The sequence below is a fragment of the Thyridium curvatum genome, assembly GCF_004353045.1.
Source record: "Thyridium curvatum strain D216 chromosome Unknown NODE_9_length_649264_cov_80.371750, whole genome shotgun sequence".
NCBI lineage: Eukaryota > Fungi > Ascomycota > Sordariomycetes > Thyridiales > Thyridiaceae > Thyridium > Thyridium curvatum.
The window spans coordinates 356212-372014 of record NW_022156764.1 but is presented as its reverse complement, the minus strand read 5'-3'; the positions used below and the strand labels follow the sequence as shown (position 1 = coordinate 372014).

Genomic DNA, 15803 nt, shown 5'->3' with positions numbered 1-15803 from the left:
TCATATTTCATGATGCAATATGAGAGTGTGGGCAGATACGGCCAGTGTGAAGCACTACTGTTCTCGCAGTACGGGTGGATTCGTCTCTACCTTCACCAACCGAGCTTGCCGGCAGGTACAACATCATTCCAAAAAAAAAAAAAAAAAAAAAAAAAAAAATTGATCTCTCTTACAAAGCCCGGGTTGTATCGAAAACACAGATAATCAGTCAAAAGGTACAAGTCTAGCCATGCCAGCGCGAGGAGCAAACATATCCGGTGAACAACTGAGATACTGGCCAAAATTTAAACAGGATGTTCCCTCTGAATGATGCGAACCCAAAAGTCCTCGATAATCCATATGCCCTGATCAAAGGTTAGCCCAAGCTCCAGCCTAAGTTGAGATCGGACTTACAGCATTGTCAATCTTAACCGGCTTCTCTGCGTTGACAACGGTGAAGTCAAAACGCCTCAGCAACTATAGACAGTCAGTTAGCCACGCTCCACCTCGAGGGCCCGCTAAACTCACCTCGACAAAGATCTTATTGAACTCCATCAGAGCCACCGTCTTCCCGAGGCACTGGTACTTGCCATAGTGGAACACCAGGTCCACCGTGGCAGTCATCTGCGCCAGCTTGTCCCCGTCAGCCTCCAACCACCTCTCCGGGCGGTACATCTCGGCGTCCTCGCCAAAGATCTTCTTGGAGTGGTGAATCCCAAACGGGCTCGACCCGATTTGCGTGCCGGCCGGGATGAACTTGCCGGCGATGACGTCGCCGCCGGGGGGCACCGTCTTGAAGAAGGCGCCGGCCGCGGGCGGCATGATACGCAGACCTTCTTTAATCACGGCTTGCAGGTAGGGCAGCTCCCGGGCCTCGCTATCCCGGATGGGGCTGGAGATCCTGCCCGCAGCGACACCGGCGTCGATCTCGTTCTGCAGGCGGTTGTACGCAGACGGGTTGCTGAGGAGGTAGAGCATGACGAGGCGGATGGTGGAGGCCGAGGTGTCGCTGCCGGCGACGACCTGGAGGAGGGCTTCGCCGGACGCTTCTTCTTGCGTCAGGCCGTGCCGGATGAAGGAGCCGAGCATGTCGGGCTGCGAGGCGGCGTGGGCCTGGAAGCGCTCGGCGACGACCTTTTTCGCGACCCTTTGTGGGTTAGTTGTGCGCCGCTTGAACCACCAGCAGGCACACTTACCCGATAAATGCGCCAAAGCCCAGCTTGTCGCTCTCCTTGGGCATGGCGCCCCGCATCAGCGGCGACTGCAGCAGCTTGGCCAGGCTGGGGACGTTGGCGAGGATGAGCATGACGGGGATGAAGGAGCTCGTGATCTTGATGTAGTCGAACACGTCGTCGTCCTGCTCCAGGTAGCCAAAGGGCCGGCCGAAGGCGAGGTCGCTGATGACGTCGAGGGTGAAGTACTGGCCCTTTTGCGCGAGGTCCATGGGCCGGAATTCGCTGGCCGTGGAGAGGTACTTGTTCTCGATGAGGCGGACGAGGTTGCCGATCTGCGTCTCGATCTGCGTCTCCATGGATTCGTTCTCCTTACCCGAGTACTACACTCGTGTATGCGCGTGCGCGCAGTGTCAGTGAGGGTGCGCGACAGTCTGGGGTGGGATGCGACTGACGCCGGCGGCCATCTTGGCGCGGAGCTTGGTGTGTGCAGCTTCATCGCGCATCGAGAAGAGATTGTCCCTTGTAGGGTCGAACCGCATCGCATCGTACCCTTTGACGTTGCATTGGTCAATTGATATGATCCATGAGATATCCAAATCATGATCTGCGCTCACAAGGACCCCGTGTGTAGGCAGACCTCACGGCCATCATCCGGCGCAAGACTTCCGGATCGTCGGTGACCAGCTCGTTAGGTCCGATGCGCGCCAGCGAGCCTGCACGACGCGAGAAGCATGTGAGTAACGCAGTCCACAACAGTGTACCAGTGACACAGTAGGTCGGAGAGAGATATATTCTTAGCAAACTCACCATACTTATCGGTGACTTCCTTGATGGCCGTGGGCTGTCGCCCCTTGAGCGATTCCCTCACCATCCACCATTTGGAGAAGGCAGCCCAAAAGGGACCTGGGATGTGGGATAGGCGGTACCATTGGTAGACCGCGTGGGCCAGCCATGGTATGACGACAGCGAGAGCTAGGGCGCCGACCACTGCGCCGGCGGTTCCTACTCCCGATGACGGCGACAAGAGCCTGGAAATGTGATCCATTCTCCGGGCCCGCCCTGTTTCAGGCTCTGTTTCTTCGTTTTCCCTTCGGCTCGCTGCTCGGGGTTGGTGGAAAGGCCCGGGAGAAGAAACGGTGGTAAAGATGCAGATTCATCTTTTTGACGCAGCACAGCAGGGCTCAGCTCGTCAAGAAAAGGGAAATGATGGCTGTGAGTGGAGAGAGCGAGTGATGGGCGTAGCATTACCAAGACGCGAGACTGGGGGTCTAGTCCCTCTCCAGAGGGCAAAGCGGAGATGCACCCATGTCTGGAAAAGCTGCCCGTACAGGCCGCCGTGACCGTGGCCGTGGGCTACCTATCATCCCACCATGCCACCCACCGCCACGGCGGTCGGTTCTCTGATGAGACAGTAAATTGGATCATCGAATGATGGATCCCCTCGTCGACCACTAGGACAGGAGGGGTCAAGAGGTGCGCGGGCTGACCCGGAGGTGGGACAAAGGCCCGGCCTCGCCAGTCATGGTCCGTGGCTAGCAGGGATGCTGGCAGATAGCGAGTGAGACACGAGCGTGGCAAGCGTGGTAACTCGTTGAGACACGTCGAGTATCGTTTCCGACATGCTGGAACGGCACGCCTGTGTATGCTCGTCATCGCGGTCTCTCCCCCCTTTTCCCTGTGCTTGCCTGCCGGCCATGTCACGTCGCTCATGCAGGCCGCTATCCGTGATCACAGACCGGGGTAGAAATGACAGAGACACGCCGTTCGTCACCACCACCCACTCGACGATCGCTAGTGGTCCTTACTCACGGGCTTAGTCCGCCACCGCCTCCGTGCTATCCTGCAATGGCGCCTTTGGCCCGCTGCTGTGTTCCCCTCTCGGTCCACTAAAAGGCTCCAAATCCTGCCGGATCAAGACAATGTGAGAGGGCCGGCCCTGCTGGGGCCGTCACGAATTTCCCATGTGGTGTGGAGGAGAGGGGTGGGAAACGGCCCGTCCGTTCGCATCGCTTCTCTTCCTTTTTACCTCGACGCGCGCGGAATTGCGACGGCGTGCAAAGCAACTCTTGCGACCCCGTCCATATATCCTTTTGTTCCAGATACCATTTGGCATCCGTTTTCCTGCTCCGCAGGGCTCCTTTTTAGCTCGCTAGCCGGCTTTGTCCGTCTGATTTAGCCGGAAACGCTCCTGAGGCCTGCAGAATGGCCTCGCCCAAGAGCAAGTCGCCCAGCAAGAGCCCGAGTAAAAGCCCGGATCGACGGTCGACACAGAGCAAGAGGAGGACATCATCGTCTCCAAAGACGGGCTCTCCGCGGGAGGGCACCACCGTATCCCCCTTGAATGAGTTACAGGCGGACGCGCTTGATGTGCCTCTCGAGGCTGATGTAGGGCCGCATGAATCACCCCTCGCAGACGGAGTAGTGCTGAATGAGTGGCGTAGGACTCCACGGACGGAGAGCCCGTGGTCGACGATGGAGATTCGGCGATAGGAACAGTGAGTTCTGGCTTGACTGGTGTGTTCTCCCAGGCTAATGGTGTATTTTCTCAGCTGAACTCGTCCACAGCATCAATGAGGGATGAGCTCATCCTCCAGAGGAGCGAGCATGGGCGTCAGTATCAGGGTTATATGGAAGCCAGTATGTGTCCCGCCCTCGTGGGAGTCTCGACACTGACATCCGTCACAGAATATGTACTGCCTATGGATGAGGTAATTGAGCGCGCAACACCATGAATGTCTTTCTATACACTGACAACCATCATTCTTCAGCAAGAGACAGAACGCTTAGGTGAGGAAAAGTCCGAAGCTTTACCGCTTGTAACATCCAGACTCATGCCTGTAGACTTTCAATGCCATCTTGTATGGCTGACCCTCGACAAGCGACATGGCTTTGCTCCGATCGAGAAACCCCGGCGTGCCTTAGATGTTGGTTGTGGCACCGGCGTATGGACAATCGAATACGGTGAGCATTGTGCACCGGTGTTCAGTTCAACTTACAGATAGATACTGATTTCCTGCGCGAAGCTGACGATCATCCGGAGACCGAGGTTCTCGGCGTTGATCTGGCACCCGTACAGCCGCAGTGGTAAGAGAAACCCCGGCATTACTCCGAGACAACTCGCCTTCTGACCTGCGTAGTGTCCCGCCGAACCTCCAATTTGAAGTCGACGACTTGGAGCAGCCGTGGAACTTTTCCTACAAGTTTGACTACATTCACTGCCAGCTGATGATTGGCGCATTCCAAGACTGGCCCAAGTTCTTTAGGCAGAGCTTCGAGTACGTCGTGTGCAAACCCCTGCTCACGCCGAGCATCTCTCGCTTACATCCCCCCAGGTTCCTCGAGACGGACGGCTACCTTGAAGTCCACGACATCGACTTCGTCATCCGGTGCGACGACGACACGCTGGCCGAGGACTCGGCCCTGAGCCGCTGGCACAAGCACATGCACGAGGCCGCCAACATCGCCGGCTTCCCGCTCGACGCCATCGCGCACGTGCCCGACATGATGCGCGGCGCGGGCTTCGAGGACGTCGTCGCCCAGCCGGTCAAGTGGCCCATCAACACGTGGCCGCGCGACCCCAAGCACAAGGAGCTCGGGCGCTGGGCCATGGAGAACTTCTCGTGGGGCTGCGAGTCGATGAGCCTGGCCCTGTTCACGCGCGTGCTGGGCTGGACGCACGACGAGGTCCGCGTGCTCATGGCGCTGGTGCGCAGGGACCTGCGCAACAAGAAAATCCACGCCTACTGGAACTTCTGGATCGTGTACGGCAGGAGGCCCGCGCGGTAGGTGGGAAGCGGGCGGGCTGTTGTGGGAGGAGTTCTTTGTTTGGCGATTACTCATGGATGATGATGTCCTGGTTCTGTAGGATCCTTGGATGAAGTCTCAGGCCCTCGGGCTATGGCGTACAGACTACGAAGCGTTGCTTGTTTTAGGTTTACAATGTGACTTTGCGATACGTCGTCCATTGGATATGTCCGAGCTGCAGCTAAACTTTGAGCGGATCTGGCCATGCCAAGTCCGGCCCTGGTCTACGGAGCATGGAGTTACCCCGCGGATCCAGCCCGGGTGGGTCAGTGTCTGATCCTTCAGGGCATCTCGGGATATCGACCATAGTGTGAACGTGCGGGGTGAACCCGGTCATGATAGAGAGTGCCGTGTTTTGACGTTGTACAACCTCGCTTGCTTGATTCACATTGGCCGCCTTTAGCCATGATCGAATCAGAGATGCGTGCAGGGAGCCTTGCGACCTTGTTCAAGTCGCCATTCTCTCAACACAGCAGTGCTGCAGTCCTTGTTCTTCTGGCAGCGCTTGTCCTGCTTCGTTGTTTCAAGAAGACTCATCGGAGCAAAGAAACCATCAACGACTTTCAATTTCCACCCCAGCGACGGTTCTCTCGACACAGCTTGCCTTCATACGCAAAGCCCACCGAACAGGTCGATCAGATACCACAACAGCTCTTGGTTGCCAAAGCGCTGCCTACAACCAGGACACTATCGGTTCACACAAAGGAGACTCTCTATTCACCAACTGGGTTCTCAACTCTCGACATCAAAGCTCTGGGAAGATTTCCCGATTATGCAGTCTTGAGTGGTGTGCGGCATCCTCATGCCCTCGACCCATCATTCGACCTCAACAAGGTCTCGTTTCGACCATTTCGACCATTCAGATGGGGCTACTATCAAACGATGGGTGAGCAGTACCGATAGTATCACAAGATATAAGCTGATTGACCTCTAGCCCTTATGAAGCTGGACCCAGATTACTGGATCGAGCTGGAGCGTAACTACTTGTCCACCATGTCTCAGAGGCAGTCTCTCCTACGACGCTACCCGGACCACATCCTCTTTCATGACCCGGGCTCGGAGCTCGCTTGCCACGAACTGATGGAAATGGTCCTCCAGTTTGTATGCATCCGCTATCCGCGATACTTCTCCTTGGAAAGCGAGTCTACTGTGTTTGTTAACCGTCTCCTCCACACCCGCACGGAGGTATCGTCTGCCCATCCCTTGCGTATCGTCTTCGACAACATCCCGGAGGACTTTACTCTCATGCTGCGCAGTGAAGTCGACGGTCAGTACTACCTCCGTGCTGCGGCCGTCTGCTCGTCAGTGGGGTGGGATATCGCGCAGAAACGAGGTATGGCCTTGTCCGAGATCCACGAGCCGGTGCCGGACTACGCAGCCAAGATGGCGCGCTCAATGGACCGCTTCTTCGCGCGCATGCCAACGGACAAACCGGTGCAGAGGTGCTCGTGGACTCTGGAGGACCACGATCCACTCTTCTCGAGCCCGGCGGCTGAGCTTGGTGTCCAGTGGGAGAGGAGCCGATTCGCCGGGCGAGAAGAACACGTCAAGGTAGAAGATATACACCTCCGCTGTGACATACAGACATTGCGCAGGCTGCCCCTTACAGGGGCGATGGTGTTTAACTTCAAGACTGCTTTCACTCCTCTCACTCAGCTAAGAGACGAGCCGAAAGTACCAGCACTGTTGGCCCGAATTTTGACAGGAGGCAAACATGATCTTGTGACTCATAAGGCTCTCCCGCACGTTAAGGACTTGGCGGTCAGAAATCTAGAGTCTTGGGCCAGAGAGCAGGTGAAAAATGGCAAGGTGCCGGCTGACTGGACAGTGGGGACTCTTGATGAGAGCCCCTTTTTCCCCGGATGGAACGCATGATGACGAAGCCAATCAACTGTGGTTGAGTGTATGGTAGAGATTGGTTACATCTTATATACGCTTGTGCTGAAGGTATTTCACAGAGTTCCGGAGCGTGTGAATGAGCCAATCCCAAGCCAGTGAGTGATGTACATATCGCTAGGGAGTGTTGTGCCCACGTCTGCATTACCCCAACCGTTTGACAGGAGAGAATCTCAAGCGCCCTTATGTGCAACACAGTCTCCTGTCAGCCTTGATGATTATGCGAGCTCAGAATGGTCGCTGGGAGTCATTCTTGATCATGGCCGGTCATCTTCTTTGGTCCGAGCTGAGATAATCATTTTTACACAAACGGCAATTGTGGGCATATCATGAATTATCATCCATTATCTTGTCATATCTTCATTCCATGTTGCCTGACGGAGCCTTTTCTTTCAACACTCTCACTTCGGACTCGAAGCGGCTTTCCTCATTTTACTGATTGGCAGTGATTCATCGAGACAGAGGATGGAGGCTGTGACCGGTGACGGCATATGTGGGTGGAGGGCGGAGGCACGGGGTGTTTCTACATGTTCGTATCTACAACCTCCGTTGGCATTTGCTAGCCACAATCTAAAGTCTAAAGGATTGAGATATTTGACAATAAAAAGGACAGGTTCCCGGCCAACGCCCCAGCCTTTCATCTTCTCTTTCAAACACTCCCATTACACATCATCCAGTCGGCCGTAATGCCTCCCGATCTTTTTCTAGATCTACATCCTAACTTGAGAATGGGCCTAGATTGGCCTCGTCACCCAGTTTCAAATGTTTTGGCATGGGCCTCCCACGACTCTGGCGCAGGGTCCTGAGCAGGCTCCTGAGCGGGCTCCTGCTGGCCTTCGCTGCTTGTTGCTTGCTCCGCTTGCTGCTCTCCACGCTGACGAAGCGCTTCCCATTTACTTGTCTCGTCGAGCCGAAGCTGTCCCGGAAAGAAGATGGGCAGCAGACTTGCACCCACCTGCGGATACTTCGCTTCCAAATCCAGAAGAGCATCCATGACGGTCATCTCGCCAACCACATCTCGGTACTCGAGATGGATTCCCAAAGTACTAGGATCCCTCCGCAAGCCCACAACCACAACATTGTGAATCATCCCGATACCACCAATAGCCAGAAGATAACTAGTGTTCTCGGTCATGCCTGCTGCAGATACCAGTAACCCAATCCACATGATGGAGATGACCGCCAAGATGAACCTAGTATGTGTACTAGAAGGCCTAGGTTGCATTTGAGAACCCACTGCTAGGTCCTCCAAATTCAGGCCCTTGCCATTGCCCAAGATAAGAATTGCGTGCTGCGCGCCATTGCCGCTGGTTAAGATGTAAGAATTGTGGGAGCCTCGTCGGCATGCCCACTTTTCTATCGCCCACTCCGGCAAGGAACCTGTTCCAAGAGCCAGGACGGTACCGCAAACAGTAATTACCAGTATGGACCAATCGTGTTCTCGGATAAGCGGTGCCGTTGCAAGCAGCAATTGGCACGCCGCAACAAAAACACCGCTCCAGTAAGTCACATCATGACGTGGTTTCCCAGCCGGCACCGTTTTGCTTGGTTCGTAGATGGATATACACAGACCTGTTTGCCCAGGCCTGGGAATCTTGGTACCAGGCTTGGCCTTACGTTGCAAGTAATGATGCCTCTCGTCTATCATCCACTCGAGTCTCGACTTGACTCGAGGGTGCATCCATGAATCGTGGTCGCGTAACATGCGTGCAATGACCCAGCTAGAGTTGGTCCTCGTGTATCCATTCTTTGCGGTGATGACTAGACATGACCCTTCCGAATCTCGGGGCATGAGTTTCGTGTCGCCCACACTCGCCAGCAAGGTCGTGATGGCGTACGAGACCCACCCTTTTCCAGGTGATTAGTGATTATGAAAATTGGCGAGAAGGAAAGCCGACATACCAAATGAGAATGTGACGGGCGTAAGTCGACCTCCTGATAACTGACCAAGGGCCTTATTCACAACATCACCACCAAGCAGGAGCAGCACCGAGAAAACGTCCGTTGGATGTGTCCACTGATCTTTGAATGCTTCACCTGGCGGCGTATGCCCAGTGCTATTTGCTCGTGGAGCAATTGGGAAGTCAAAGGTATTGGGTGGCATGGTGACTTGAGCTGTGATGAACATATGGTTGAGAGATCATGACAGTCTTCCAGGAGAAATGGGTGCTCTCCTTCAATCTAGACTGTATTCTTTGGGTAGCAAATGCCTTTGGTCAGCCCAATCAAGGCAGCTGACCGCAAAGGCGAAACAACAGTATGCCTGAACGCGGGGCCACAGCCCCCTTGGCGAATGAGAGCTGACCACGTTAACACACTTGTGCTGCCACTGAGTAGAACTCAATTCTGTAGAAGAAAACGGACTTAAGAATGACCGTCACTTTTGACGAGGGGTCTATCATTGATCGAACTCGATATGGAGCACCTTGTCTTTGAGCCCGATGCCTCAGAGGAGCTTCGGTATGCCTACACAGCGGAGGTACTCGAGACCGATTGGACTCGGTTTGACAACCTTTTTGATTTTGTTGAGCCCTTGACTCCCTGGCTAGGCTTCAGTCACGATTCTATACCCCTCGGCAAGTTCATGGACTATCCCAAGAGTGCTGGCTATGAAATTGCCAAGATTTGGAATGGAGACTTCGGAGACAGTCACAATATGATGAAAACGCAGCCGGCATTCGAAGTCGGGCGGCGAGTCGCGAGTCTGTTACAAGCCTGGCTCTCCATTGGTCTAATGGAATGCGTTATCGGCAAGAAGATCCACGCATCTTACCTTGTGAGGCGTGCCCGTGATGGCACGCAATGCTTGTACACCCGGAATCTTCACTTCTGCCTACACGCTAGAGTCGTTCAGATTCGCCAAGGCCGAGTGGACAAGGCAAAGACCAATGAGGAAATGCAGCAATGGGTTCAAGAGGTGAACAAGTGGACGACGAGATTCACATGTTGGAGCCATCCCAGTTTCAGACCGAAGATGGACGGACCATATCCAGGTTTCATGGACCTCATTGAGTCGATTACGCCAGCTATCGTACGCCTTGCGGGCGTGGTGGAACAGACTCGACTATATGTTCTGCCAGACTACGAACACATGGGCCAGCTCACATGGCAATTGCCTTTCAATGTGGTTGAGAGACGGAGGGACAGTCTTCGAGCACTGGGCTGGTGTCCATTCCAAATCAAATTCATGGAGGACACGCTCACACAGTCTGTGGTAGACTGGATTTTGGCAACACACTTCCAGCAGGATCCCATAGGACACGAAGGCTGCACGGCTATTGCGTGCGCTCGCAGCGACATCGACAGGAAGACCTATCGACAATCCCATTGCTGTCAGGATGAACATCTTTGCGCGAGACTATTCCCAGATATGGGATCGGTGGTGAAGATCCTCAACGCAGATATGATTCCGATTGTTTCTCTGAAACAAGACTCCTCAGGCTCAACACTGCAGGTGAAGGGCAGCTCGCGAAGTGAGGCCGGTCTCTATATAGCGTTCTCCCACGTCTGGGCGGATGGCCTGGGTGGCGCTACGGAGGAAGGACTGCACCGATGCCAAGTTGAGCGGCTAGACAAGCTTTGTCGGTTACATGCCGAGAGCGGCTGGTTCTGGCTCGATGCGATCTGCATACCCAGCAGAGCCACCGTGGGGGATGCGGTGTACTTCAAAGCGTTAGTCGCCATCCGCGATGTGTACCTGCAGGCCAAGACTGTACTCGTGCTGGACAGGACGATAGAGAAATGCGACAGTAAAGCATCTACTGAGAGTCTATATGCGCACATCTACCTGTCCTCCTGGATGCTGAGGATGTGGACATACGAAGAGGCAGTACTAGCGCGAGACCTGGTCTTCGTCCTGGCCGATGGCTTCCACAGGTACAGCTTGCAAACTCAGCCGTGGATGCGACGCACCGTGTGTACGGTCTGGCAGTCGCTGGCGTCGCAACTGTATCGCCTGCGCGTGGTCCCGGGCGAGTTGACAATTGGGCACATCTACCGCGCGTTTCGATATCGACTTACCAATGTCCCAGCAGAAGAGTTTCTGTCTGTCTCAGGAATGCTGGGCCTTGACACAGGCAAATTACTGTCTGTCAAAGGAGAAGAGCGAGCCCGACAATTCTGGCTCATGTTGAGAACCGTACCGCATGACATACCCTTCGCCATGTGTCCCAAAATGACGCTCAACGGATTCAGGTGGGCGCCGGCAAGTATGATGTGGCCTGCGCAGACAGGTATTGACACCGCACCTGGCGGCCGGAAGGCTTTCTGCACTGAAGAAGGCCTTGTAGGAGAGTACGTTGTCTTTGAACTCAATACGACTCTGAAGGGAAGTGCTGGGGAGCGGTCAAGCATCTTCAACATATGGTCGAATGGCTGCAGCGCGCCTGAGCTCGGAGCTTGGGCAGGGCCAGGGCTGCTTCGTGTCTACTGTGTCGACTCGTGGCCAGCCGCACCGGCCACACATGACTTCAACATTCTTTACATGGCAAAGGCATCGGGTGACATTCTCAGCCAAGGTCAGTGGGTCGCTGCGGCTGCTGCTCTTGGGGAAAGAAGGGAATTGGGCGGAGATTCGAGGAGGATCCGGGCTGTCAAGCACATCGATAGAGTCCTCGTTGAGAGGTTACAAAACGCAGAGTTGAGCCAGTCACCGGCTAGTATCATGTTTGAGGGCAGGGAAAGGACCAGCATGCATGCATCCGGGAACAGCAATTTGGAGGAAATATGCATCTCGTGATCTAGTATAGTCCTGGCGGGTAGACGCCATAGGGGTCAATGTTAATACGTTGCATATCAATACGTCTTTCAACCCTAACTGCCTCGATTTGTCAGGCGAGTCCCTGCAACACTTCAGTATGTAGACTAGAGATAAGTACTATGCGACGGAAAAGGCAAGATGTGGCGAGAGAAAGAAAAAGAAATAGAGAACTGGGCGGGCCTGGGTCTGTGGGCGCCCGATATCGTTGCGATATCTGGACGATGCTTATCGATATACACTCAAGCACTCTATGGAGAGGCAGAGTTCCACAAGGCAAAACCCATTTAGGAAGTTCGAACTCTAAGTTAACCACAGTCAGGAACCAGATCTTCGATCAAACGACTTGGAAGAGGAATTGCGCCTCTCGTCCCAAGTCGTGATATGCAGCCCCCACTTGAGTCTACTTAAATTAGACACACTGCCTTGGCAAATCATGGGAGGAAAAGCAAGGAATTGCAACCGTGATAGGTGCATTGAGGCTGGGTTGCTGCTTACCGATACGACGACCCGAATCCAACGGCGGGTGCTTGGCCAGTGCACAAGCTGGGCCGGATTAGGTGCTGTCACCCGGTTTAGCTTGGCCACAGCCATCGTCAGGGGTGGATGGCTTGCTGATCTCTTTCCCCGCCTGGGAGGCAGTAAGATTAGTGTAGGGCTGAGTTGTCATGACCCATGTCATATGGAAAACAACACAACACCTACCCACTATCATTTGTGCCAGATACGAGAAGGCGCACAGCAGAGGCGGCAGATCGGCGGGTATCTCTCTTGTTGAACTCAATCCCTTGCACATGTGGTAACTGTCAGGAAGATCTGTTCCACTGGGACCACCGGAAATAATTATGCTCGAAAGATCTCCACCAAGTACATTCGAACTTTTCGAACTCAACTCCCGAACATATTCAAATTCAAAGAAGCGGGGAGTTTAATGATTGACGCGGAATCAAAACCAATACGCGAAAGTCTGTCAGGAAAAGGGCCGGAATGAGACTGTTCAAATTCGGGAGGAACGTGATCAATGCGTTTGGAGAAATAACAAAAACTTCCTAGTGGCCCACAATGTCAGACACTTGAGGGCCCTGGTCCGTGACACTAGGACCAGGACTTGTCCAGTAGGGATTATCATCTTTTGCAACGCTAGTTCGCAGATGTGACCTTGGAAGCATTGCATCCATGAAGGGCGGCAACTCATTTTGGCACTTTTAAACTAGCGCTTATGTGACCTGCTGCGCCGTGCTTGCTGTTGTTGCAGCTGTACCAACAGGATTGGTACACGTTTGCCCTGCCCCTTGTACTCTGATCTGCAGCCTAGTCGAATACCTACGTTCAATCTGACCGAGCACAAGACGAGTCGTGACTCGCTTGCGTCCGAGCTCGGTATCTTGGCCTCAATCGTCTTTCTCATTGGGATGTCGCCCGTTATTCTATGCTGATCTAAATACATTAGCTTTAGAAAAGAACACGCTTGATGACCAACTGTTCTCTTGCCCAAGGCTGCGAATCAGATCATGGCGCGCCGTCCAAAACAGGGATCCACCCGGCAGACTGCAGGGAGTACCCGTCGCGAGCTATGCTGGCTACCCATAATCATGGAAGCCAATAAGGGGCGTGCAGATCTGAGAGTGATTGAGATCAAGAGGCACTGCTTTGGGCAAGGTGTTGGGGCAGTGGACCCCAGTACATTCCTAGACCCACCGTTCAGCTTCTCAAAGAGTTGACGTATGAGAGCATGATGATGAGCAGACCTTGCAGACTGCAGCCGAGGGACCGGCCCTGGAGACTAGACACCAGCAAGATGAGATACGGAGTATTTGAGTGCTGGATGTCGCACTCATGGCCATGAAAGGCCAAGGAGGCTCTGCTCTACCCAATCTCTTGCCATCCCACGAGCACTCGCTTGTGAGCTTGTGAGAGTGTTTGTCCTCCGATCCTTGGGCCAACATGCGTCTTCTCAGCGGTATCGTGGCCTTCTGGCCCGTTGCTCTCCTCCTGTTGGTAGTCTCTGCGAGCCCGTTGCCGGACTGCAATGGCGAGCCTCGCAAGTTCGAGTTGACTCTGACATGGGAGAAACATGCTCCCGATGGTTTCGAGAGGGAAATGGCCCTCATCAACGGGGGATTTCCCGGCCCATTGATGGAGATCAACGAGGGGGATGATGTCGAGGTGCTCGTTCACAACAAAATGCCGTACAATACCACCATCCACTTCCACGGTAGGTATGTCTGCAGTTCACCTCAACAGAGCATTGTGTACTGATGAAGTGAGCAGGCATTGAAATGGAGGGAACACCTTGGTCGGATGGCGTGCCCGGTCTCACACAGCGGCAGATCAAGCCCGGTAACAGCTTTGTGTACAAGTGGAAAGCAACCCAGTACGGCAGCTACTGGTATCACGCTCACCAGCGAGGCCAGATAGACGATGGTCTTTACGGGCCGCTGGTCATTCACCCCAGGAAGACCGACCCCAAACCCTTCAGCCTCATTACCGAAGACCCCAAAATCCTGAAGGCAATTATCAAGGCTGAGGAGGATGCCAAGCCTCTGGTCCTCTCCGACTTGAGGCACGTCACTTCCGAGGAGAATTGGAAGATTGAGATTGCCGCAGGGATCGAGACACCCTGTTATGACTCCATCCTAATCAATGGAAAGGGCCGTGTTCAATGCTGGAGCAAGGAGAAGATTGCGTCGCTCCTTACACCAGACCAGAAGACCTTCCTAAAGCTTGGTAACGAGACTGCCCTAACTGCCAAGGCGTGAGTAAAGAAAGAGAAAATCTGATATCCCAACTTGCTAATGCTCAACAGGTGTCTTTCTGGCAATATAATTGGCAATGTACTTGCGGCGGGCTTGCCAACCAACCTTTCAGCTGTGCCTCCCGAGATCTTTGACGTTTGCACGCCCACCAATGCCCCACAGGAGGTCATCGAGGTCACTAAGTCGAAGTGCAGCCAGGATAAATGGGTCGCCTTCAATGTCATCGCCACCTTTGGCCTCATCACCGGTAGTTTTTCGATCGACGGCCACCCCATGTTCGTCTATGCCGTGGACGGCTCCTACATCGAGCCCCAACTGGTTCATGCCATCACAGTCACCAACGGTGACCGTTTCTCTGTGATGGTCAAGGTTGACACAGCCGGAGACTACCCGATCCGTATCGCTTCAACCGCCACGGCGCAGATGATCACTGGCGTAGCCACGCTTTCCATCCGTGACACAAAGGAAGCCGGCGCCAATGCTACCTCCACCGGGGTGGAGCCCTACATCAATGACGTGGGCCTCAACACAACCTCTGACGTTGTCTTCTTCAACCAGGGCGCCACCAGGTCCTTCCCTCCAGACGTGATAAGCCCCGTCGCTGACCGCACCTTCAAGCTGTCGATGAAGGTCGCCGGCGCCAGCTACAACTGGGCCCTCAACAGTACCATCTACCCGATGCAGTTGGACAACGAGGCACCGCTGCTCTTCGAGCCGGACCCGTCGCGCCACAATAACGTCACCATCTCGACATGCTACGGCGAATGGGTCGACCTCGTCTTCGTGGCCGTCAGCTTCCCCATGCCACCGCACCCTATCCACAAGCACGGCAACAAGATGTGGCTCCTCGGCCATGGCGATGGCGAGTTCCCCTACGCGAGCGTGGCCGAGGCGGCCAAGGCGATGCCGGGCAGTTTCAACCTCGTTAACCCGCCCAAGAGGGACGGGCTGTCGACGCCGCCGGCTACCACGGGTCCGGCATGGATGGCTGTGCGGTATCACGTCACGAACCCCGGTGCTTGGTTCCTCCACTGTCACATCCAGAGTCACCTGCTCGGCGGCATGAGCATGGCTATTCAGGACGGTGTTGACCGGTGGCCGGTCGTTCCGAAGGAGTATCTGGACTACCATTGAGGCGTTCAGTTCGCCCACGGGGATCACTTAAATTTGTTCAACATTAATCCAAACCCCCCTTCTAGCGAGTCAGTATTGCTATACCCTCTAAACGTTTCTATTAGCAAGCTATCTATACACACTGGCCTATGGTGCCTTTCCATCCGGATCAATTGTAACATTGTCTAATACCAATGATGTTTCCACGTTACAGTCAGAACTATCGTTCATGAAGTCCGAAGTACAGTCCGAACCAATCAAACCGCCACCATCAAGGTTCTTATTCTCGGACTGGAGGCCAGCCTCCCCAGTGTAGACACAAGA

General features: G+C 54.4%; 5 protein-coding genes across 5 annotated transcripts; 3 read left to right on the top strand and 2 right to left on the bottom strand.

The window, feature by feature from the left end:
- Positions 1–284: 284 nt before the first annotated feature.
- E0L32_002309 (uncharacterized protein) lies at positions 285–2199 on the bottom strand (the record flags this gene model as incomplete). Its single annotated transcript, XM_031136484.1, has 7 exons — positions 285–344; positions 394–456; positions 508–1126; positions 1176–1534; positions 1607–1704; positions 1769–1867; positions 1962–2199. The coding sequence occupies 7 exons, from the start codon at positions 2197–2199 to the stop codon at positions 285–287; spliced, it is 1536 nt and encodes a 511-aa protein (XP_030988524.1).
- A 1157-nt stretch (positions 2200–3356) lies between these two features.
- On the top strand, positions 3357–6833 carry E0L32_002308 (uncharacterized protein; the record flags this gene model as incomplete). The annotated part of the gene is made up of 10 exons (XM_031136483.1): positions 3357–3539; positions 3596–3791; positions 3840–3862; positions 3923–4096; positions 4153–4238; positions 4292–4429; positions 4487–4936; positions 5152–5219; positions 5362–5844; positions 5893–6833. 10 exons carry the CDS (start codon positions 3357–3359, stop codon positions 6831–6833), a joined length of 2742 nt encoding a protein of 913 aa, XP_030988523.1.
- A 769-nt stretch (positions 6834–7602) lies between these two features.
- On the bottom strand, positions 7603–8958 carry E0L32_002307 (uncharacterized protein; the record flags this gene model as incomplete). Its single annotated transcript, XM_031136482.1, has 2 exons — positions 7603–8702; positions 8757–8958. The coding sequence occupies 2 exons, from the start codon at positions 8956–8958 to the stop codon at positions 7603–7605; spliced, it is 1302 nt and encodes a 433-aa protein (XP_030988522.1).
- A 312-nt stretch (positions 8959–9270) lies between these two features.
- E0L32_002306 (uncharacterized protein) lies at positions 9271–11592 on the top strand (the record flags this gene model as incomplete). Its single annotated transcript, XM_031136481.1, has 1 exon — positions 9271–11592. One exon carries the CDS (start codon positions 9271–9273, stop codon positions 11590–11592), a length of 2322 nt encoding a protein of 773 aa, XP_030988521.1.
- A 1962-nt stretch (positions 11593–13554) lies between these two features.
- Positions 13555–15500, top strand: E0L32_002305 (uncharacterized protein; the record flags this gene model as incomplete). The annotated part of the gene is made up of 3 exons (XM_031136480.1): positions 13555–13825; positions 13882–14365; positions 14417–15500. The coding sequence occupies 3 exons, from the start codon at positions 13555–13557 to the stop codon at positions 15498–15500; spliced, it is 1839 nt and encodes a 612-aa protein (XP_030988520.1).
- Between the last annotated feature and the right edge of the window lie 303 nt (positions 15501–15803).